A 24,892-nucleotide genomic window follows, 5' to 3' on the forward strand; every position below is an offset into this window, starting at 1 on the left:
TTATCACTAAATTTAAGTTTTGTAGTTGAATCAATAGAATTGTTGGAATTTGAATGTGTCACGTTCAAATATTTTAGCATATTTTGTGTTAGTTTGCTTAATTGATTTGGTCTTTTGGTTTAAGTTGTATCAGTCCTAGTATTTAGGCATTTAAGCGTGTTTTGAATAAGTAACTTAGTCATGGGTTATGGATCGTAAAATGTAGGAAATTATGTTAGTCATGGGTTGTTTAAACATGTGCTTGTAATGCCTATTTAAGGCTGTTTTTTCAATGGATGAAAATTAACCGAGTTTAGGAAAGAAAATATCTTCAATATATTCTTGAGTATATCATTATTTCCATATATATTCTCTGTTCAAAATCAACAATATATTCTTGAGCATATCTTTTGTTTCCATATCTGTATTGAAATCTACATTTGGCATCAAGAGTTAGTAGATCCTCGGGCAATTAATGGCAACTAAAGGAGCTGCACTACAAACAAATGTCCCTGTATTCAAATGTGAAAGTTTAAATTTTTGGTCGATTAAATTAAGAACAATTTTTATTGCATATGATTTGTGGGATTTGGTAGATGCTGGTTATGATGAAATCGAACTAGAGAAGGCAACTCCAGATCAGAAAAAAGAGTACAAAGAGAAGGTGAGAAAGGATGCTAAAGCATTGACTGTTATATAAGAAGGTGTAGATGATGTAATTTTTCCAGAGATTTCCTTATGCAAAAGAGGAAAAGAACAAAAGAGGCATGGGACCTGTTGAAAGACCAATTCGAAGGTACATAACAATTATGGTAAAGCTACAAACTCTTCATCGTCAATTTGAAACTTTCTCTTTGGGAAATTATGATTTGGTTCAAGGTTTTCTTGATAATGTTATCAAGACTGTTAATGCAATGAGAGCTTATGGTGAAGAAATATCTGACCGAAAAATTATGGAGAAGGTATTACGTTCTCTTCTTCACAAATATGATCATGTTGTTGCTGCTATTGAAGATTCAAAGGATTTATCCAAATATACTTTTAATGATCTTATGGGTTCTCATCAAGCACATGAACAAAGATTAAATAGGTTGGAGGATGGAGAATTTGAAGAAAAGGCACTCTGGGCAAAGAAAGGTGAGTTCTGTTCAATTTGTAAAAGAACTAACCATACTACTGAAAAATGTTACTTCAAAGATAGCAAGAAAAAAGCAGTGCACTGTTATCACTGTAAGAGATTTGGCCACATCGAAAAATATTGTCGTGATAAACCAAAGGAGGAGAATGCAAATTTCTGTATGGGTGCCATTGATGATGAAGAGGTAATTTTATTGTAATGTTATGAATGATGAATGATGATGATGATGATGAATGATGTGATGTGATGATGTTATAAGGATGAAAATAATGATGATGAATGATGATGATGATGAATGATGTGATGATGTTATGAAGATGATGGTATTATGATGATGATGGAAGAAGATTCATGGTTGACACATTCAAGGAGGGTGTTGGAATTTGATTGTGTCACGTTCAATATTTTAGCATATTTTGTGTTAGTTTGCTTAATTGTTTTGGTCTTTTGGTTTAAGTCGTATTAGTCCTAGTATTTAGGCATTTAAGCGTGTTTTGAATAAGTAATTTAGTCGTGGGTTATGGATCCTAAAATGTAAAAAATTATGTTAGTCGTGGGTTTTTAAACATGTACTTGTAATGCCTATTTAAGGTTTTTTTTTCAGTGAATGAAAATTAACCGAGTTTAGGAAAAAAAATATCTTCAATATATTCTTGAGTATATCTTTATTTCCATATATATTATTTGTTCAAAATCAACAATATATTGTTGAGCATATCTTTTGTTTCCATATCTGTATTGAAATCTACAAGAAAATCGATCTGAAGCGATTGATTAGGAGGTGTAAAAATGGTAGCAATGTTTGTGGTAGTGAAGATGGAGATTGCGGTGGTGGTGCTAGTGGTGTTGGTTGTGGCGATAGCGATAGAGATGGTGGTCGTACTGGTAACATCAATGGAGATACTGGCGGCTCGACTGGTTCCTGAGAGTTTTTTTTAGAAGAGAAAGAAGAGGTGGAAGGTTAAATAAGGAATAACTATAAAAATTGTTTTTAATGATAATTTGGATTATAGCCTCAGGGGTATTTGTGAAGTTCATAGGGGTACCTGTGAAGGACCCATGGATAGTAGAGGTGTTTATAACCATGCCGACTAAACATATTTTTAACAGTCGTTGGATTTTAAATTTTTACCCTGTCGACTAATTCTTTGAAAATGTTGGTGTTTCCTGAGGCCATTAAGTTATAACATCGACATGGTATTTTAATACCACCCTGTCGGCTGCTGATTAGTCGGCATTGTATGGATTATACACCCTGCCGACTAATTGTGTGGAAAATCATTTGTATTTACTGTGCTCAGATTTGTTATAAGCCGACATGGTAGTTTAATAAGACCTTGCCGACCATTCATTAGTCGGCATAACTTGTTGTAGTCGTTCTTGCCGACTAGTTGATTTTTTTTTAATTGTTCTTGTTTAGGTTGCAAAAGGGAAAGAAGAAAAGTGTTACTCCTCCTTCAAAACCTCCTCATGTTGGTGACAAACTCTTGAATGTAACGCATCGAGGGGCATTCGTCGAGCCGGGAACGCTCAAGATCCGTGAACGGAATGATTCTCAACCACCAACGGAACCAAGTGATTCAGATGAAACTCCAGATGAAGAACAAACAAATCCATATGGTAGAAGAGGTAATGATCATGATGGTGTTGAAAGAACTCCGGCTGTTGGAGGGGATGAGGAGCATGATGGTGATGATCAAGGCATGCCACCTGTTGGAGGAGGTGATGGTGATAACAATGATGGAGATAAAGATAATGATAGACAAGATGAAATTGTTGAAGAGGATAAAGAAGAGGAAGAAGAAACATGTACTGATCAACAAACTCAAGCTGCAACTGCAACCGCAACCGGAAGACCGAAGAGGGTTATCACTAAACCAGCCGATTCCCACATGATTCCCAACCACTTGAAGGTGCAACTTAAACTAGTTCATCCTCCACTAAGGACTCCAGAAAATGGTGGACATTTTCTTTTTGGATACAAAGACTCATGGGCACGTGAAATCCATGGTGTTATCATAAGTAATCTCAATAAAACTTTGTTTTTATTTAAGTGTATTTATCTTAAATTTGCTTCAAGTGTTTGTATTTCTTTTAATTTTGTGATTTTGGTATTTAGGATCATAAGCATGTCATCCGTCTTTTGAGGCGCCAATATTTAAACACTATGATGAAGAAATGGTCACTTGACAAGGAATGTGATGAGGTGAAAGCGATTGTCAAGAACTCCGGGTTGTGGCTTACGGTGGAGAGTTTGATTGTTGAGTATGACAAAGTTATTGTATCTGCATTCTGTGAGGGGTTCTACGGAGAGACTGATACAATGTTATTCCCATTCGATGAGATGATGGTAACTCTCAATGATGCTCATCAAATTCTAGGCCTCGAGGTTGAGGGAAAAGCCCTCTAAGATGGCTACGATGATGCCATTTATTGGGAGAATATCTTCAAATTGACCAAGATCTTTTCGGTTTGGATGAAAAGCAGTCGGAGTCTTTGTTTGTGAAGAATATAAGCAGGAAGTTAAGTCTGAAAATATTGAGGGACACATACTCTGGGACCCAGAAAATCTTTGATGATGAAGGAAGTGTGTCCATGGCGCAAATCAATGCTACTGTGTCAGCTTATTTGCTATACATCTTGGGCAACTGTATCTTCCCTGATAGTTCTAGAAGCTTGGTCGACGACAAGCGTCTTCAACAATTGCATCCCTTTGATCAAATGCATAAGTATTCTTGGGGTACCGCGGTGGTTTCCTTCTTGAATGTAGAGTTGACAAAGGCTTCAAGGGCTCTAGTGAAGCAAGTTAACAGAAATCTATGTCTCATCCAGGTAATTCAATTGTCTAACAGGGTGTTAGTCCTCGAGGGAATTGGGGGAGTTTGGTGTAGTCGGGTTTTTACCCGTTAGTCGTGGGGGTTCGGAGGAGTCTCTCAAAATCCCTATTAGTCGTGAGAGAGTTTAGAAGAGTCTCCCAAACTCCCAAGAAAACTCCTGTTAGTCGTGGGGGAGTTTGAAAGAAACTCTTGAACTCTGTTAGACATGAAACCCCAGAATGGTAGGGAGTTGGTTGTTTTGGGGAGTTCTGAGTAGTACTGAGTAGTTTCTAGTGTATTTTTTCCTCACTACAAATCCCTCAAAAGAGTAGAGATTTGGGAGGGGGTTTGGTCAGAGAAAAACATAAGGAGAAGGAAGAAAACGCTTCAGCTTTCAGGTATGCTTTTTATTCATCTTTTTTTCTTCTTTGATCCCATGATTGTTTGTTTTGATTTATAGTTTGTTTGTGTACTATTTTATTTTGATTGTTTTATATATCAGTTTTTGGGGTTTATTTTTTTTAAAAAAAAAGAAAAACTTTAATGCATTTATAGATTAGTACCATTGTTTCTTTGAAAGAGATTTCGGTACGTCGTTACAATATTCCGTTAAAGTTAAAACCCTCTTCTTGGAAAGGATCTGTAAACAATCAAAACCCTCTTCTTCACTCTCTGTCAAAAACCCCGAATCCTTCTCGTCACGGATTTAGGGTCTCATCATCACCAACATCAAGATCTATCTGCTTGTCTTCGAAAGGAGGTGTTGTTTTTTCCTGAGAGATCTTGAATCTCTACCTGAGGTCTGTATTTGGGTCTGTATTTGTGTGCATGTCTAGTCTGGTTAAAATATGGTCAGTTCATGAGGGACGATTTGTTGTCTGTCACTTGTCTTGAGGGAAAAAATGCAGATTAGAAGGGAGATATTCTTTCTATTAACTGGTTGCCAAAAACTTCAGAGGATTTTAATGGGAGTGTATGAGACCAACGATGGGTCTAGAAAGCAGCTTTAAACGTAAAATGATCTTTCTTTTGTGTAATTGAGTGAAACTGCAAGAAATTCAAATTAGTGTCTACGCACAAACGGGCCATCTACTTGTTAATTAGATTGGCCCCTCTTAGAAGATTAATTTAATTTAATGATGGTTTATCAATTCGGTAATTAGATCTTACACGTCAAGGAACATTTTTGTTTCTTGCTTTGCATCATCATACGTTGCTTTGTCCAATTTTTTATTCTATATTTGCATTATGGCACAGTAGTACTGGTTCGAGGTTTCATTTGTTGGTAACTGTTAGAAGTTCACGTATTATGGCACAGTACTGGTAAAGAGTCTATATAGACTTATAGGGAATTGCGTGAGAAAGAAAAAACTCCATGGAAAATATGATTAGATGATTCCTTTTAAGGAATCCAGCATGTGTTGATATTCTTGTTAACAGTAAGTTCCGAGTCTTTTTTAAGATATTTTGCACGAAAGCAACTTTTTTTTTGTCCTCATTTATATATGCTCTTGCTTTTCTTATACTAATACATAGTCCCCTTCAAAACCAATGTTTGCATCTGGTTATTCATGCATTGCAGTCGGTATATGGACTGAAGTTCAAGATATGGTGGCCTGCAGTTTCGTTTCTGCAACTACAGTCGATTGTGACTTAGATTTTGCAACTGCAGTCGACTGCAACACAGATTTTGCAGCTGAGGTAGCTTGCAGTATACCTGCAATTTTGTTTCTGCATCTGCAGTCGCCTGTAATATAGATTTTGCAGCTGCAGTGGTTTGCACTTTACCTGCAATTTTGTTTCTGCAACTTAAGTCGCCTGTAATACATATATTACAACTGCTATGCTTTGCAGTTTACCTGCAATGCAGTTTTTCCAGCTGCTGTTGCCTGTAACTCTGTTTTTGTAGCTGCAGTGATATGCAGTTTGCCTGCAATTCTGTTTCTGCAACTTAAATCGCTTGTAATACATATATTACAGCTGTTATGCTTTGCAGTTTACCTGCGACTCAGTTTTTGCAGCTGCAGTTGCCTGTAACTCAGTTTTTGCAGATGCGATGATTTGCAGTTTACCCGCAATTCGGTTTCCGCAACTTAAGTCGCCTGTAATAATATATTACGGCTGCTATGCTTTGCAGTTTACCTGCAACTCAGTTTTTGCAGCTGCAGTTGCCTGTAACTCAGTTTTTGCAGCCTGGTTCAACTTTAACTTTTAGCATTCCTTGTATTTTGAATTGTAACATTCCTTGTATTAATATGAGGGGTGATATTAGGGTTTGAATGTTCATGTCACATACTGTAGATTTTCTTATGTTTAATCCTGGGTCCATATTTTCTGTCACACCATTAAATGGACAGTTCTAGCCAACCTGCTGAAAACAACAAGAATAAAAAGAATGTTAGGAAGAATAAGAATACAAAACCCGATACGAATACGAATTACAAACAATGGACAACACGAGAGACTGAGAAACTATTGGAACTGTTAGTAGAAGCTACACTTGAGAAGAAGAAAGACACTAATGGATGTTTTACTAAGAGACTACTGGAAGATTACATACTCCAAAACTTAACCAAGCATGTGATTGTGACAAATATTATGAGAACTTTAAAGGGAAATATAGATGGTTCAAGACTAGATTTGGTTACTAATAGAATTTGTTTAAATCTTGTACTTCTGGATTCGGTTGGGATGACAATAACAAGATGATTACTGGAACCGACGAGATGTGGAACAATTACTTTGAGGTATGTGTGTGTTATATACCGACAACTGAATTTGAACTTTTTTTTCTTCTAATTTATGCAGAGTTCTAGTTCATGCTTTATCCTTTTTTTTGTGTTAACAGAGCCATCCAAAGAAAACTAATCTAAGGGACGAAAATGGTAGAGACTATGGTGACTTGCTTATTTTTTTTGGGAATAAATGTGCATCTGGAAAAGTTACAGTTATCTTACCCATGAGGGTACAAGCGCTAGAACATGTAACGAGGAAGATGAAGAAGATGAACATGATGATTACTTAGATGTTGATTATACTCAAACGAGAGCAATATGATAGTGCTTTTAACGTATCATATATGGGATATTCCTCAGAGGAAAATGATGAACAAGGTAAAGATGAAACTCAAGATATGAACATAAAGAAAATTCATGTAAGAAAAAGGTACCAAGGAAAAGACCAAGGTGTGACATTAGTGACTCTTCTACATCAACTAATCCTACTAAGCAGTCTGGTTACCTTAAGAAATTGATTGCCAACAGTTCATCGATTGCTTTTTCTATTGAGTCAATACATGCTCTTATTGCGAAAGAGAAAGAAGATCGCAAAATTGAAAAGGGATAAGAAAGATAATGAAGTATGGGATCTTATTTATGGCATGACTGAAATTTCTTTGGAAGATAAGCTGAAAGTGATTGAAATGCTTGACACCAATCACAATAATAACTTATTCAGACGTTTTTCTCCTGAAGAGAGAGAGTGTGGATTGGTTCAAAGCTAAAAACATAAACATGTCATGTTTGCAAGTTTCTATTAGGTGTAATGGGATTTTAGAGTTACAAAATTTGGTCGTTTTGCTTCGTATCTATTAGTATTTAAAAAAAATTCCCCTAGTTGAGACTTTATGGTTATGGATTGAGCTACTAATTGTTATGGATTGACATCTTTATGGTTATTATGATTGAGTCTATGAACTTTATATTATATATGCTTATTTTCTATACACATATATACTGATAGTGAAGATCAAGCCTTCGATATAGAAGAAGAAAGCAGCGATGATGAAGAAGTAAGTAGCAATGATGAATTTGAACTATCTATATTTTGAATATACTTTTAGCGGTGCATTCATGGTTGATGGATATCATTAAGCAGTTGCAATACATATAAAGTCAGCGTATTGAAAGACCAATGAGACGCCCAGTTACTTTATTTGGGTATAACTATATGATAAGCACGTAAGTGCGGCATTTTTATACCCACATTTATACTAGCTAGTTCTCGATATTTAGCTAATAATATTGTTTTAAGTAATTTACAGGAATTACAAAGGAATTCGATCACTTGGAAAATAAATGGCTAAACGATGAGCTGAATGGCGGTTGCGGCAACAAAGTTAAAAGCAACAAAAGAGGTCGGGCCTTTGGTGGTCCGCCTTGTACGCTCATGACGCTAACCACTCGAGCCACTTTCTTGGCTCATTCATTTCACGGACAGAGCGAATGGTGGAATAATGAAAGTGGGAGACGTGGCTTGTTCCACTACCACATCTGGTTTCATATGAAAACAAGAAAAGGGAAGTTTCATTTCTCAGTGAAGCTGGTGATGTTCTTATCGAAAGAAAGGGGATCTGAGCATAAGGTCATGGATTTTGTTGTGGTTCGAATCATGAGAATTTGATGGAATTCAGTGACCAAGACGAAGATGCAAGAGACCGTACAGATCTATGGCAGTTTACAACAACAAATTAGGTGATTTCAGGGTTTGATTTGAATTAGTGCTGCTTTCTACCATTCACGGCTGTAAAAGGCTCGATTATGAGATGGGTGTTGGTGATTTTGTTATGAAGATGCAGGAGAAGACGGGAGCAAACTGATCTAGCTGGCGGGGTTTAAACGGAAGTCTTCAATTGGGATCGAACTGAAAAGCAGCAACCAAATTTAGGGATTTTGGCGGAGAACAAGGTTGGGTTTAGATTCAGTTTGATACATACGGTACAAGTCAGAAAATGGGATTTAAAATTGAAGAAGAATTGACTAGTTGTGGATCTGTTATCTGGGGAATCGATGGAGAAACGAAATCGCGCGAAGCAGTAATGATGAGTGTGTTTACTGAAGTAATTGGTGAAAGTGGTGATGTATGTGTCGCTGTCGTGAATCAATTTAACTGTATATCAAGGATTGAGTGCAGTTGGTGTTGGTGCTGCGAAGAAAGGAAGTTAAGAGAAATTCTAGAAGACAAAGGGAAGTATGGCTTGATTGATGAATCTGTAGCTTGGGCACTTGGTTGGAATTGGCATTTGAGTTGAATCTGTGTGGATTGAGATGTTGCTGCTCGATTTCAGTCGATGGAGTTTGGAGCTGAATGAACTGAAGCCAAGATGGGGTTAACTTCAACTAAAGAAGCAACATGGAGTTCCGACATTTCGTTGTTTATTTTTACATCTGCAACAATGAAAATGGAGGTGTGCTGCTTGTTGTCTGAGTTTGAAGAGTCGATTGGTTTGGAAAAGATAGGTCCTGATGTTGGTTGAATGAGTTGTCTATGAGGCTGTTTGTATGAACCAAATTGATCTTAGGTTACTAATTGTATGGGCATTCACATGAGCATCTTGTGGTGCTCAGTAGAGATGGAACGTGTTGCTTGGTTCAGCCGGGTAGAAAGGTGGTTAGATGGGCAGAATGGAGACTGAGTCGGAAATGTGGCAAGTGGTGCTAAGAAGCTGGTGCGAGCAGAAATATGTGGAAGACGTTACAACTATGTGGATTGTTTTCCCCAAATCCAGGAAGTGTTTGAATCAAGTAGTTAGAGAAGAAGTCAAGTTGTTGCTGTATAAGGATGAGCTTAATCAACCAAGAAGGGTACGACTGAATATTGTAATCTGAGTTTTATTTTGCTTTATATTTTTAGTTCATTTCTTTTTAGTTCTCTTGGGTGTTAGAGTTTTTGATTCAATACTTTTAATGGCTATCTACACAACAATGAGAAGCTAAACCCCTCTCTGCCAAGAAAAGAGGGGAAGCTTGATAGGTTCAATGTTCTTAAGTTATCATCAATAAATCATTTTAATGCTTAATCCATTTCATCTTTGTTTGATTGTTGTTTTGTGTTGAGTGTGGCTATAAACTTCTTAGATTTAGTGTGATTTCCGGATACATTGCATGTTAGGAAATCCCTGTGACACTTCTCAATTGGGCTTTGTATTTAGAACATAATATCAATCTTATGTAATGGTATTTTTAGTTGCACTGAGAGTTATATTTGTCGTATCTTCCGGGTAGAAGAGATTACTATCTGTCTCTATTCGAGTTATCTTTTGATGATATAAGACTTGAAGGCCATTAGGTGGAACCTTGTGTCTTGGTAGATTTACATCAACTGTTACTTTTTACAATCATCTTCTATTTTGTTCTCAATCACAACTCAACTACAAATCAATTTTACATTATTGTTTAGCTTAATAATTCTCTTGAACACCAACAATCTTTGTGGTTCGAACACGACTATACTACACTTTTTTGTCTTTGATACTCTGAAAAGAGTGATCAAATTTTGGCGCCGCTGCCGGGGATTGTTTAGTGTTCCTTAGAATTAAGTGTTGCATCGATTTATTTTTAGTTTCGTTTTAGAGTTTGCTGATTTCTGTTGCTTCGTAACAGGGAGTAAGATAGATCTAAAGACTTGGCGACATTGGGAGCTGGTACGGGTGCAGGGAATCAGTGTCATTGTGCTAGTTGTGATTAGGCTGAAATCTAGCCGCAATCACAGCCATTTGGGTAACATTGTATCCGTTTCTTGTTTCCTTTGTGTATGCAATATTCTAGGTATGATCAATTCAATCGATTAGTTAGATTTCACCGTGTTGCTAATAGGGTATTAGAGAATCACCCTAGTCATCCAATGGCAGATGAAGCTGCGAGATTAGCGATTGAGGATGAAGCTGCTAGAATAGCTGCTGAAGCCGCAACTAATGCTGATGGAACTAGAACCCTTAGAGATTATTTGCAGCCGGAAATGACTTCTACACCTTCTTGTATAGTTCTTCCAGCTAACGCTGGCAATGTGTCGATTAAGTATGGGCAGATACAAGCACTGCCTAAGTTTCATGGATTGGAGTCCGAGAGTCCATACATACATTTGAAAGAATTTGATGAGGTATGTACTACTATGCCTTTTGTTGCTGCGACTCAAGATGTTGTAAAACTGAAATTATTTCCATTTTCTCTCAAGGAGAAAGCTAAGACTTGGTTGCATTCTTTGCGACTAAATACCATTAGGACATGGAATGAAATGACTAGAGAGTTTCTGAATTTTTTTTTTCTTATTCATAAAACCACCACTCTTCGCAAAAATATTATGAATGTTTCTCAAAATGAACATGAGTCTTTTTTCGAGTGTTGGGAAAGGTTTAAAGACTTACTTTCTAGCTGCCCTCATCATGGTTATGAAATTTGGAGAGTTATTAACTTCTTTTATGAGGGTCTGAATTATGGTATGCTCCAGTTTGTTGAAATGATGTGTAATGGGAAATTTCTGAATAAGTCACCTGATGATGCTTGGAGTTATTTCGATTCACTAGCTGAAAATGCCAAAAATTGGGATACTTCAGGCACAACGGATAGGAATAAGTCCAAACCCTTAGCTAGCTCTAGGCCTGGAATGTATGTGCTGAGTGAGGAAGATGATTTGAATGCTAAAATTGCTAGCTTACATAGGAAAGTTGATGCTATTCAGAAACCAAATGTAGTTAAGGTAGTTGACTCGGTAGAACATGCTTGTGGCATTTGCGAAAGTCTGGAACACTACACCAAGGATTTTCCTACAATCCCAGCATTTTAAGAAGTGTTACATGACCAAGAAAATGCATGAATACATACAAAAGACCTTTTAGCTCACCTTATTCGGAAACATATAATCCTAATTGGCGAAATCACCCTAATTTCAGTTGGAGAAATGGTCCTAGTATGAATGATGTTAATGTTCCTCAAGGGTCTTCATCTAGTAATCCTTATGTGCCACCTCATAAGAAGACTCGTGAGGATACTTTACAAACTTTTATGCAGGGACAGACTCAAATAAATCAGAATACCTTGCAGACTTTGGATGAGCTGAAAACTAGCATAGGATGTATTGAGTCACGTCTCAATGTTACGGAGAAAGGGACATTACCTTCCCAAACTCAACCAAACCCGAAAGGCCAGTATGAAGCTAATAATGCTAATATTGAACAAGCTCAGGTTGTTACAACACTTAGAAATGGTAAGGTGATAGAGACTCCAATGAAGGTAAACTAACCTGAGAAGTCTCCAAAACCCAAGGGCGGTGACTGTCACAGTGATACTGAAAATGAAAATTCTGATATTGATAAGAAAATGCATGCTCCATTTCCTCATCGTTTGATGTCTACTAAACCACCAACTGATTATAAAGATATTCTTGATGTTTTGCAGCAGGTGAAAGTTAAAATTCCTCTCTTGGGTGTGATTAAGCAAATTCCAGTGTATGCCAAGTTCATAAAGGATCTTTGCACCATCAAAAGGAAGCATAATGTGCAGAAAAATGCACTCCTCACGGAACAGGTAAGTGCTATCTTAAACACAACACTCCTCCCAAATATAAAGATTCGGGATGCCTTACTATTTCTTGTATAATAGGGAAGTTCGTGATCAAACAAGCACTTTTGGATTTGGGAGCTAGTGTAAACCTCTTACCTTTCTCGGTTTATGAGCAGTTGGGCTTAGGTGAATTAAAACCCACCTCGACCACTCTACAACTTGCGGAAAGATCAGTTAAAGTACCGAGAGGGGTAGTTGAGGATGTGTTAGTTCAAATCGATAAATTTTACTATCCAGTGGATTTTATTGTTTTGGATACTCAACCTGTGGTTAATGATAGTAATGAAATACCTATCATTTTAGGTCGCCCTTTCCTTGCAACTGCCAATGCTTTGATTAGTTGTCGAAACAGTATAATGAATCTTTCGTTTGGTAACATGACCATTGAATTAAACATCTTTGATGCATGTAAATACCCAAGTGGTGATGATGATATTCATGAGGTTAGTATGAATGAAACAATTATGCAGGAAAAGTTATCTCATCTAGAATCTAGGGATGCATTAGAATCCAGTCTTCTTAACCTTTTGGATTTCGATGAGGATGGGTCCATTGAAGAAGTCAATTCCTTACTGGATTCATCCCCATTACTGGATACAAATAAGTGGCGGTCTAGATTTGAATCACTTCCAAACAGTGAGACCAAGCCACTACCTTCATCCATAGAATTCCCAAAGCTTGACCTTAAGCCACTTCCTAGTGACCTGAAATATGCTTTTTCAGCTAACTTAATGAAGAGAAGGAAGCGATGCTTTTGGATGTTCTTAGGAAGCACAGAAGTGCCGTAGGATGGACTATTGCAGACCTGAAAGGAATTGACCCTAGTATTTGTACGCATAAGATTAACTTGGAAGAGAATTCAAGACCTTGTCGACAAGGTTAGCGTAGGTTGAATCCTCACATGAAAGATGTTGTTAAAGCTGAAATTCTTAAGCCATTAGATGTAGGTATGATCTATCCTATTTCTGATAGTGAATGGGTCAGTCCAACCCAAGTTGTTCCTAAGAAATCTGGTATTACAATTGTTAAGAATGAAAATAATGAACTTATCCCAAATAGGAAGGTCACTGGTTGGCGTGTTTGCATTGATTATCGCAAGTTGAATTCTGTTAGTAGGAAAGATCATTTTCCTTTGTCGTTCATTGATGAAATTCTTGAGCGACTTGCAGGTCATAAGTTCTATTGCTTTCTCGACGGATACTCGGGCTATAATCAAGTAGAGATTGCTCGACAAGATCAGGGAAAAATGACTTTTACATGACCGTATGAAACCTTTGCCTACAGACGAATGCCCTTTGGGTTATGCAATGCACCAACGACGTTCCAACGTCTCATGCTAAGTATTTTTTCTGATATGGTCGGTAAGAATTTGGAAGTATTTATGGATGATTTTTCAATCTTTGGTGATAGTTTTACTGATTGCTTGCATCATTTAGAATTAGCTCTGATTCGTTGCACTGAAACAAATCTTGTTCTCAACTGGGAAAAGTGTAACTTTATGGTTTCTAGAAGAAATTTGTTAGGTCATGTTGTTTCATCTCAGGGACTTGAGGTAGATAAAGCTAAAACTGACCTTATTTCACATTTGGCAGACCAAAAGAATGTTAAGGAAATAAGGTCTTTTCTTGGACATGCGGGATTTACCGAAGGTTTGTTAAGGACTTTAGTAAAATCTCCAGGCCCCTGTGCAATCTCTTATCAAAAAACAAAGACTTTGTGTTTGATGAAGAGTGCAAAATAGCTTTTGAAAAGCTAAAGACCTTATTGACTACAACTTCGATCATTCAACCCCCTAATTAATTGTTACCGTTTGAGATAATGTGTGATGCTAGCGACTTTGCAATTGGAGCTGTTTTAGGACAGAGAGTTCAAAAGTTACCATGTGTTATTTATTATGCAACCCGTACTTTAAATGATGTACAATGTAACTATTCCACTACGGAAAATGAGTTTTTGTCTGTTGTGTTTGCTTTGGATAAGTTCAGGTCATACCTAGTCGTATCTAAAGTTATTGTTTACACGGACCATGCTTCCCTTAAGCATCTTTTGTCAAATAAAGATGCAAAACCTAGACTGATTAGGTGGGTTCTTCTTTCGCAAGAGTTCAACCTAGAAATCAGAGATAAGAAAGGATTTGAGAATGTTGTGGCTGATCATCTATCTAGGATAGTACTTGAGTCGTCTTTTCAAAGTGATGTGGTAGAAACTTTTCCTGATGAACAGTTGTTTAGTGTGTCACTAACACCTTGGTATGCAGAAATTGCAAACTATCTTGCTGTAGGTCACTTTCTGTGGGATGATCCGTTTTTGTCTAAAGTTTGCCCAGATCAGCTGATTCGAAGGTGTGTACCAGAATTTGAACATCAAAGTATCTTGAACTTCAGTCATTCTAGTGCATGTGGAGGACATTTCTCAGGTAAGAAAACTTCCCTCAAAATTCTACAATGTGGTTTTTACTGGCCAACACTTTTCAAAGATGCATACTTGTTTTGCAAAGCTTGTGAAAGATGCCAAAAGGTAGGAAGAAATTCTCGACGAGATATGATGTCATTAAATCTTATTTTAATTTTCGAAATTTTTGATGTATGGGGCATAGACTTTATGGGCCTATTTTCTTCTTCTTATGGTTATCAGTATATATTGGTTGTTGTTGACTACGTATCTAAGTGGATTGAAGTTGTTGCTTGCAGGGATAATGACAGTAAGGTTGTTACTAAGTTTCTGAAAGAGAACGTTTTATCTAGATTTGGCACCCCTAGGGTACTCATTTTTGTAACAAATCCTTTGAAAAGCTAATGAAATCATATGGCATTACTCATAAAGTAGCTACAGCATATCATCCTCAACGAGTGGTCAAGTAGAAGTTTCCAACCGAGAGATAAAAGCTATATTGCATAAGACTGCAAACCCAAATTGCAAGGATTGGTCACTATGACTCATCGACGCATTGTGGGCTTACAGGACTGCTTTCAAAACTCCATTAGGAATGTCTCCTTATAGGCTTATATTCGGAAAAACATGTCATCTACCTGTAGAGTTAGAACACAAAGCTTATTGGGAAATCAAAAAGTTTAATTTTGACCTAGATCAGGCTGGTGAACATAGGAAATTGCAGCTGAATGAGCTCGAAGAAATCAGAAACGAGGCTTATAATACTTCCAGGAACTATAAATCTAAAATGAAAATGTTTCATGATAAGCATATTATTAGGAAAACATTTGAACCTTTAGATAAAGTTCTTCTTTATGATTCTCGATTACATTTATTTCCTGGCAAGCTTAAATCTCGATGGACATGTCCATTTATTGTTAAGAATGTCTTTCCTTATGGTACTGTTGAGATTGAAAATCCAAATAATGGCAATATTTTTAAGGTTAATGGGTAGAGGTTGAAGCCATTTTTGGAACTTATGAATCCAGAAGTCGATACCACGACTCTAGAGGATCCTTCTTATGTTTGATTGGCTATGTTTTGCAGATGTCTGGCTGGAGACATAAATTCAGAACTTTAGGGAGACAACCCTTGTGTTTGTGGGTATCACAGTTGGAAGCCCTCACGAGACAGACTCGTCCTCTTGTGCAAGCTTGAGGTTTCAAGGTTTGCTGCATGGGCTAAATGCTACCGAACTGACCTGCGACAGTGGTAAAATAATGTAGTTTTATTTTCTTTCTTTTCTTTATCATGAATAATCAACCCCTTTTCACTTTTGAACTGTTTTTAACCACTGCCACATTGGGGACAATGTAGAAATTAAGTGTGGGGGAGTTTCGGGGTAAATTAAATCCATGCTTTTCTGATTCTTTGTCTGCATATTCAGGTTTTATTGTTTGCTTGTACATCTGAATTTTAAAAAAAAATAAAAATAAAAAATAAATGATGAAGTGGAATTTTACATGATAGGATCAGCTGTTTAGCGGTCTTTCTACACCACTGTCTAGCTGTTTACCGGACATTTTTAATCCAGCTGTTTAGCGGATTCGTCTAGCTGTTTAGCAGACACCTTTAATCTAGCTGTTTAGCGGATTCGTCTAGCTGTTTAGCAGACACCTTTAATCCATCTGTTTAGCGGATTTGTTTTGCTGTTTAGCAGACATTGCTCAATCACTTTTTAGTGGTTCGGTCTAGCTGTTTAGCAGACGTCTCTTCATATCCAGCTGTGTAGTGGATATAATTTTCTTGTTTTGCTCGGGACTACCAAAATATAAGTGTGGGGGAGTTTGATAAGCACGTAAGTGCCACATTTTTATACCCACATTTATACTAGCTAGGTCTCGATATTTAGCTAATAATATTGTTTTAAGTCATTTACAGGAATTACAAAGGAATTGGATCACTTGGAAAATAAATGGCTAAACGATGAGCTGAATGGCGGTTGCGACAACAAAGCTAAAAGCAACAAAAGAGCTCGGGCCTTTGGTGGTCTGCCTTGTACGCTCATGACGCTAACCACTCGAGCCACTTGCTTGGCTCTTTCATTTCACGGATAGAGCGAATGGTGGAATAATGAAAGTGGGAGACGTGGCTTGTTCCACTATCACATCTGGTTTCATATGAAAACAAGAAAAGGGAAGTTTCATTTCTCAGTGAAGCTGGTGATGTTCTTATCGAAAGAAAGGGGATCTGAGCATAAGGTCATGGATTTTGTTGTGGTTCGAATCATGAGAATTTAATGGAATTCGGTGACCAAGACGAAGATGCAAGAGACCGTACAGATCTATGGCAGTTTACAACAACAAATTAGGTGATTTCAGGGTTTGATTTGAATTAGTGTTGCTTCCATCCATTCATGGATGTATAGGGCTCGATTATGAGATGGGTGTTTGTGATTTTTGTGTTATGAAGATGCAGGAGAATACGGGAGCAAACTGATCTAGATGGTGTAGTTTAAACGGAAGTCTTCAATTGGGATCGAACTGAACAGCAGCATCCAAATTTAGGGATTTTTGCAGAGAACAAGGTTGGGTTCAGATTCAGTTAGATAGATACGGTACAAGTCAGAAACTGGGATTTGAAATTGAAGAAGAATTGACTAGTTGTGGATCTGTTATCTGTGAAATCGATGGATAAATGAAATCGCGCGAATCAGTAATGATGAGTGTGTTTACTGGAGTAATTCGTGAAAGTGGTGATGTATGTGTTGCTGTCGTGAATCAAGTTAACTATATATCAAGGATTGAGTGCAGTTGGTGTTGGTGCTGCGAAGAAAGGAAGTTAAGAGAAATTCTAGAAGACAAAGGGAAGTATGGCTTGATTGAGGAATCTGTAGCTTGGGTACTTGGTTGGAATTGGCATTTGAGTTGAATCTGTGTGGGTTGAGTATGCTGCTGCTCGATTTCAGTCGATGGAGTTTGGAGCTGAATGAACTGAAGATGGGGTTAACTTCAACTTGAAGCAACATGGAGTTCGGCATTTCGGTGTTGATTTTTACATCTGCAACAATGAATATGGAGGTGTGCTTGTTGTCTGAGATTGAAGAGTCGATTGGTTTGGCAAAGCTAGGTCCTGATGTTGGTTGAATGAGTTGTTATGAGGCTGTTTGTATGAACCAAATTGAGCTTAGGTTACTAATTGTATGGGCATTCACATGAGCATCTTGTGGTGCTCAGTAGAGATGGAACGTGTTGCTGGGTTCAGCTGGGTAGAAAGGTGGTTAGATGGGCAGAATGAGACTGAGTCGGAAATGTGGCAAGTGGTGCTAAGAAGCTGGTGTGAGCAGAATATGTGGAAGACGTTACAACTATGTGGAGTGTTTTCCCCAAATCCAGGAAGTTGAATCAAGTAGTTAGAGAAGAAGTCAAGTTGGCTGTATAAAGGATGAGCTTAATCAACCAAGAAGGGTACGACTGAATACTGCAATCTGAGTTTTCTTTTGCTTTCTATTTTTAGTTCAGTTCTTTTTAGTTCTCTTGGGTGTTAGAGTTTTGATTCAATACTTTTAATGGATATCTACACAACAATGAGAATCAAACCCCTCTCTGCCAAGACAAGAGGGGAAGCTTAATGGGTTCAATGTTCTTAAGTTATCATCAATAAATCATTTTAATGCTTAATCCATTTCATCTTTGTTTATTGTGTTTTGTGTTGAGTGTGTCTATAAACTTCTTAGATTTAGTGTGATTTCCGGGTACATTGAATGCTATGAAATCCCTGTGACACTTCTCAATTGGGCTTTGTATTTAGAACATAATATCAATCTTATGTAATGGTATTTTTAGTTGCACTGAGAGTTATATTTGTCGTATCTTCCGGGTAGAGGATATTATATGTCTCTATTTAAGGTTATCTTTTGATGATATAAGACTTGAAGGCCATTAGGTGGAACCTTGTGTCTTGGTAGATTTACATCAACTGTTACTTTTTACAATCATCTTCTGTTTTGTTCTCGATCACAACTCAACTACAAATCAATTTTACATTATTTTTTAGCTTAATAATTCTCTTGAACACCAACAATCTCTGTGGTTCGAACACGACTATACTACACTTCTTTATCTTTGATACTCTGAAAAGAGTGATCACTATACAATGAGAGTTTTGCGCGAAGACGTAGAAGACTTTCGACGAAGTTATAGGATGTACCTTGATATTTTTGTAAAACTATGTTGTATCATTCGAGAAACTACACCATTACGTGATACAAGATGTGTTTTTATTGAAGAAATGCTTGGTACATTTTTACTCGTTGTTGACCAAAGTTCACGATATTGCATAATACGTGACACATTTGGTCGCTCTCGATGGAAAGTTAGTAAAAACTTCAACAGGATGTTGCGAGCTTTAACTGCCTCGAAGATGATGGCTAAGCCAACAGTGCAATTCCAACTAAAATTCGAGAGTGTACGCGATTTTATCCTTACTTTAAGGATTGCATTGGAGCTATGGACGATACACATATCCCAGCAATGGTAAAGAAAAGAGATGCAACCGTTTATCAGAATCGACATGGAATTACATCTAAAAATGTGTTAGTGGTTTGCAACTTCGACTTGGAGTTCATATACATGCTCAGTGGATGGGAATGGTCTATTCATGATTCGAAAATACTAAATGACGCAATGACAAAAAGAAATTGACTGAAAATACCGCAAGGTAATTTTAATTTTATCTAATGTGAAGTTTTGATTTTCTGGTTAAGTTATATTTGGGTTCTACTTGACGAAGTTTTATTTTTGTGTTTTATTCAGGTAAATATTACTTGGGGGATAGTGGGTTTGCAAACCGGCGATATTGTTTAACACCATTTCGTGGCTAACGTTATCATTTGAAGAATTTTCTGGTACGGGTAATCATGCGAAAAAGGCTGAAGAATTATTTAACTTGCGTCATGCTTCTTTAAGGAATGTAGTTGAAAGATTGTTTGGTGTTTTGAAGTCTCGTTTCTCGATCTTTAAGTCTCAACCTCCGTTTCCGTATCAAGTGCAAGCGGAGATAGTGACAGCTTGTGCAAATGAGTTTCCAGTTGAGGAAGAGGAAGATAGCCATCCATCCTCATCAACGCTTGAAAATGAAGACGAAGTTTTGACACAAAACTCAAAAACAACAACGTCAAGAAGCTAATGCATGGAGAAAGAGCATAGCGGATGATATCTGGGATAATGGTCGTGAACAAAAGGAGTTAGAATTGTATGGAGACCGCTAAAATGAAAAAAAAAATTATCTCGTTGCACAACAATAACATACTATTGATATAGAGATAGGATCATATTTATTTATTTATTTTCTTTTGATTATATATAATTTTTACTTGCAAATGAGGATTTGTTTTTTCTTTTACTTAAAGAGAATGAGTTAGGAATGAACTCTCTCAAACTCCCCCAAACTCCCTCTAATAAACTCGAGTCCTGTTAATAGGAGGGAAAGATTGGATTTGAGGAGGGATATATTATGAGGAGGGAATAAAAATTATGAGGGAGGGATCGACTTCTTAAGTCAGAGATGAAATGTCTATCAGTAACCTTAGGACTAAAACTTACGAGCAGCTGGGGAAGACTGAGAAACAGGAAAATAGAGTCGCATCAGTAACCTTAGGACTCAAATCGCCTACAACAATGTTGAAGTGCCCTGAAGTATCCTCTCTCTGGCATCTAGCATATGCCCTAAGGAGTTAAAAGAAAGCTACACATGTTAGGCCCAATCTTACGGGCGTTGCATGATAAATATAAAACAGGAAGCCAACTTACAGCTACCTCCCATACAATGTCATTATTGCTAGAGTTGCACACCTCCTACCGTGGTAATCAACAAAGCCAAATGACGACTGCAGGAACATATCACAGAGCAATCTAAAAATAATGGAAGTGTGAACAATGGATCAGCAGGACGAAGCTTAATTGATTAACAAAAACTGTATGGGCCATTTTCAGCGAGAACTAATCAAGAGAGCCTACAAAAGGTTTTCAGATGACATACCTTATCTTTTCTTATAAGTTTGCACCCTTCAAGAGTAAACTCACATAGTGAAGAAATGCTAGAAACCTGCTGTATTTGCTTGCATGGGAATATAACCCACAACTAAGCTGTACCTCAACATTTGATAGAAGAAACTTGAAAAATGGCCACGTGCATTTCTCCAAGTAACAAGGAATCCTAAAAATTAAAGAACGCTTGAGTTTGCATGTCCTGATCACAAAGTACTGACAAAGATTTTTGGTTATATAGAGAGTATGAAAAGACCTTGTCATGAAATGCCTGGGAAAACTCATCAAGAGTAAACGGCTCATGTCAACTGTAACTGCATGTGTATACAAGAAGTGAATAGCATGTTCAGGACAAAACAGAAAATCCTTCAGCTTAGCGGTGTGTTTTATATCCTTCAGATTAACCGGCGCATGCAGCCTACAACTGACATAGTTGGAATAGTGTAATAACTAAATGCCCTGAGTTCCATAAATCATACTTGTCAGTAGATACACAGAAAACTAGTATTAGCACCGTCTGGCACCTAAACTAGATCTCCTTATAGAGTTTATCTTCCTAATGGTCTGAGTATCTAGTTAAGCATTTGGAAGTAAAAGATGAAAGGTTTACATAATTAGAATCCAGTTACAGTTGATGCTAGAAGTCTAAGCAAATAAATTCTTCAGCAAAATATGGGACAGTTTATATTATTCGCAAAACTTTCGCACAAAGAACAAACCTGGTACTGGTGCTGGTGGTCTGGCAAGATTAATTGTGTGACAGTAGGAGCATCTCACACTTGTTTCCCCATGCTCGTACATTAGCAATGTTCGGGAATCTCCACATGTAAGCTGGGACATATCCACTCCTGCATCAGGTAAACTATGTTGTTCAAGGCGTAAGCCGCAGCGAGGCGTGGCGAAGCCGCAGCGTGTAACTATAATAGTTACACAAGTATGAATGCTATACATTTACTGAAGTAGTATAATTAAAATACCAAAATTAACAGAAATACCAAAATCAATGGAGATTGATTAGGATATAAACATAATATAGGAATACCAGATTAGTATTATATTTACCAAAATTAATGAAAATTGACTAATTAATGGTGATTTTTTTGTTTAGATATTTATACATTTATTTATTTATTTTTATTTTTTTTGAAGGAAACAGATATTTCATTGAATTAATCCTCAAAAGAATTGAGACGTTGCATGATACAATGAGGTGGATCATCAAAAGACCACCAACTGTTTTGAAAGTTTGAGATTGCAAATTGAACTAAATCATATGCAATTGAGTTTGCGTCTCTAGGAACCGCAGTGAAACTAATATCACTAAAATTCTTGACGCGATCACGAATGGAAAGAAAAGTGGAATGAATACTCCACGAGATATCATTTGTATTCCCTGATATTGCTTTAGGGATTTCTTCAGCATCTCCTTCTACAATGATTCTGGAGCCTTGAATTCTTGTAGCTAGCTGGACCCCAAGACCGTACGCTTTTGCTTCTGCCACCATTGAGGAGAATGAGTTGAAACAGAAAGCCGCACTACCCAAATGTCTACCTGCTGAGTCTAGTGATACAGCTGCAGCCGCGCCTCTTCCATCTACAAAAGCTGCAGGCCCGCCTATTTTAAAGTGGAAACGAGGAGGAGCTTGCCACCGAGATGTATTTTGTCTTTGCACTTGAACTGAAGAGCAGTAATTTAGGGCATGATGTAAATCGAAGCTTTTAAAGTCTTGAAGGGCTTTTTGAATGCAGATGGGTACAGATTGTTGCACGTTGTTGAACACCTTGTCGTTTCTAGACTTCCATATGTTCCACAGAATGCATGCTCCCAAATTTAGCATAATTCCTTGATCAGACTGTTCTAACCAATGTTGAATGATCTCCATTTGTGTAACTCCTACTGAAATATTAATCTGCAGAGGACTTGCTTGAAAAACATCTCTTGAAAACTGACAGGAGAATAACAGATGATCCATCGTTTCCGCTTCCGAATTACAAAACACGCAAACATTTTAAACTTGAGTGTTAAACTTTGAATGATTTTCATAAACTGCTAGCCCATTGTGTAAGACTTTCCAGACAAACGTATGGATCTTTGGCATAACTTTCATATTTTTCCAAAACTTCTTCCAGGGAAAAGAAGAGATTGTAGAAGAGGTAGCCACGTTGTCAGCCAAAATCTTGTAACAAGATTTGGCACTGAAAACACCAGATTTTGTCTTCAGCCAAACATATTTATCTTCAATTGAAACTTCTTGTGGGATATAGGTACTAGCAATGATTTCAACCTGATCTGTCGGAAATAGCTGCGACAATAACTGAATATCCCAGACTTTCTGACCTTGGATGAACAAGTCCGAAACAAACTTCACCTCAATGCTTATCTGGTTTAATCTAGTTGGTCTGAATCTCGGAATCCCTGGGATCCAGGGATATTCCCAGATTTTGATTGAGTTACCTGTCCCGATGAACCAACAGCAGTTGTTCAAGAATATTTCTTTGATAGACAACATGCCTTTCCAGGGTTTTGAATCTCCTGGTTTTGCCTCGCAGTCCCAGAAGGAAACTGAATGAAGATATTTTTCAGAATACATTTTTACCCATGAAGCATCTGGAGATGTTAATAATCTCCAAACTAGCTTTGCAACTAGAGAAATATTTACTTGCTCCATGTTTCTCAAACCAAGACCACCATCTTCTTTTGCTCTTTCCATTTTGTCCCAATTGATGAAGTGACATTTCCTAGTATGGGTATCGTGTCCCCACCAAAAAGAGCGTTGGATATGTGAAATGTGCTTGATGACTCCCTTTGGCAGTTTACTGATACCCGTAGAATAAATTGGAATGGCTGAAAGAACATTTTTCGACAAAACAGTTCTCCCTGTCGAATTCACAAAGAAGGATCTATAACCTGCTAGTTTACAATCAAACTTGGAGATTAGAGGGTTATGAGTTTCAATATTATAATCTGATTTCAGAGGATAAGAACCCAGATATTTCTCACTTACTTCCATTTCCTACACCCCAAATTTCTGTATAGTTCTACTTTTATGAAAACTAGAGCAGCCAGAATTAAAGTGAATTGAAGATTTGGAGTAGTTAATGATCTGACATGAAATATAAGCATAAGTATCTAGGATTGTCTTCAATTGATCTCCATTATACTCTGAATTTTTACCGAAGAAAAACAAATCATCGACAAACATGAGATGACTGATACAAGGTCCTCCATGTTTGAACTTATATCCGCTGTATAGGTTCAGTTCTTCATATTTTGCCATCAGTAAAGATAATCCTTGCGAGCAAATTATAAATAAGGCTGGTGATAGTGGCCAACCTTGTCGCAGACCTCTGCCACTGTTGAAGTTTCCATAATGAGCACCGTTTATAATGACAGAAAAACTTGAAGTAGTGCGTTCATTATCAGATTATGAGAGTGATCATGTATACCCATTTGATGAAGCATGAAGCTAAGGAATGACCAAGAAACACGATCATACGCCTTCGACATGTCTAGTTTTAAAGCAAAGACCCCTTGTTGCGATTTTGATTTATGCATTGAATGGAAAATTTCTTTTGCAATTACTATATTATCTGTAATTTGTCTATGCTTAACACAAGCCGTTTGATTCCAAGAGATAAACAAATTCATATAGGGATTTAATCTTACAGCAATAAGTTTAGCTATAAACTTATATAAGACATTGCATAAAGAAATGAGACGAAATTTCATTGCTGTAGCAGGGGTTTGAACTTTAGGAATTAGACTAATATGAGTATGATTCAACTTACTCGGTAGACTGCCTGAACTGAAAACATTCTGAATGAACTTGATTGTTTCTTCTCCCACTATTGACCATCACTTTTTGTAGAAGATTATTGGGAAACCGTCTGGACCCGGTGAACCAAAAGAATTCATGTTTTTTACTGTCTTCCATATATCTTCAGAAGAAGGAACTGAAGCTATACTGGTATTTGTTGTTTGATCTACCACTTCACACGGAGCTTGTAAGACAGTAGGCGAAATTGTGCTTGGATCTTCTTGAAACAAATCACTGAAGAAAGAAATAAATTCATCTGCTATAGCACTAGGGTTTGTTAGCCATTGTCCATTGACTACTTGTATGCTAGAGATATTGTTTTTCTTCCTTCGTTGTTGTACCGAGAGATGGAATTGCTTTGTGTTTTTATCACATGTTTTCAACCATG

At 37.2% G+C, this 24,892-nt stretch overlaps 2 protein-coding genes and 1 long non-coding RNA gene across 3 annotated transcripts; 2 read left to right on the top strand and 1 right to left on the bottom strand.

The window, feature by feature from the left end:
- The first annotated feature begins 4,275 nt into the window (after nt 1-4,275).
- On the top strand, nt 4,276-6,819 carry LOC113345711. The gene is made up of 3 exons (XR_003358264.1): nt 4,276-4,331; nt 5,516-6,680; nt 6,782-6,819. It is a non-coding gene; the product is annotated as an uncharacterized LOC113345711 (long non-coding RNA).
- Nucleotides 6,820-11,618: 4,799 nt separating this feature from the next.
- Nucleotides 11,619-13,057, top strand: LOC113345749. Its single transcript, XM_026589423.1, has 3 exons — nt 11,619-11,939; nt 12,108-12,233; nt 12,386-13,057. The coding sequence occupies exons 1-3, from the start codon at nt 11,619-11,621 to the stop codon at nt 13,055-13,057; spliced, it is 1,119 nt and encodes a 372-aa protein (XP_026445208.1).
- An 8,798-nt stretch (nt 13,058-21,855) lies between these two features.
- LOC113345751 lies at nt 21,856-22,659 on the bottom strand. The gene has a single exon (XM_026589426.1). It carries the CDS (start codon nt 22,657-22,659, stop codon nt 21,856-21,858), a length of 804 nt encoding a protein of 267 aa, XP_026445211.1.
- Nucleotides 22,660-24,892: the final 2,233 nt, after the last annotated feature.

Source organism: Papaver somniferum, unplaced genomic scaffold (genome assembly GCF_003573695.1).
Source record: "Papaver somniferum cultivar HN1 unplaced genomic scaffold, ASM357369v1 unplaced-scaffold_83, whole genome shotgun sequence".
Taxonomy (NCBI): Eukaryota; Viridiplantae; Streptophyta; class Magnoliopsida; order Ranunculales; family Papaveraceae; genus Papaver; species Papaver somniferum.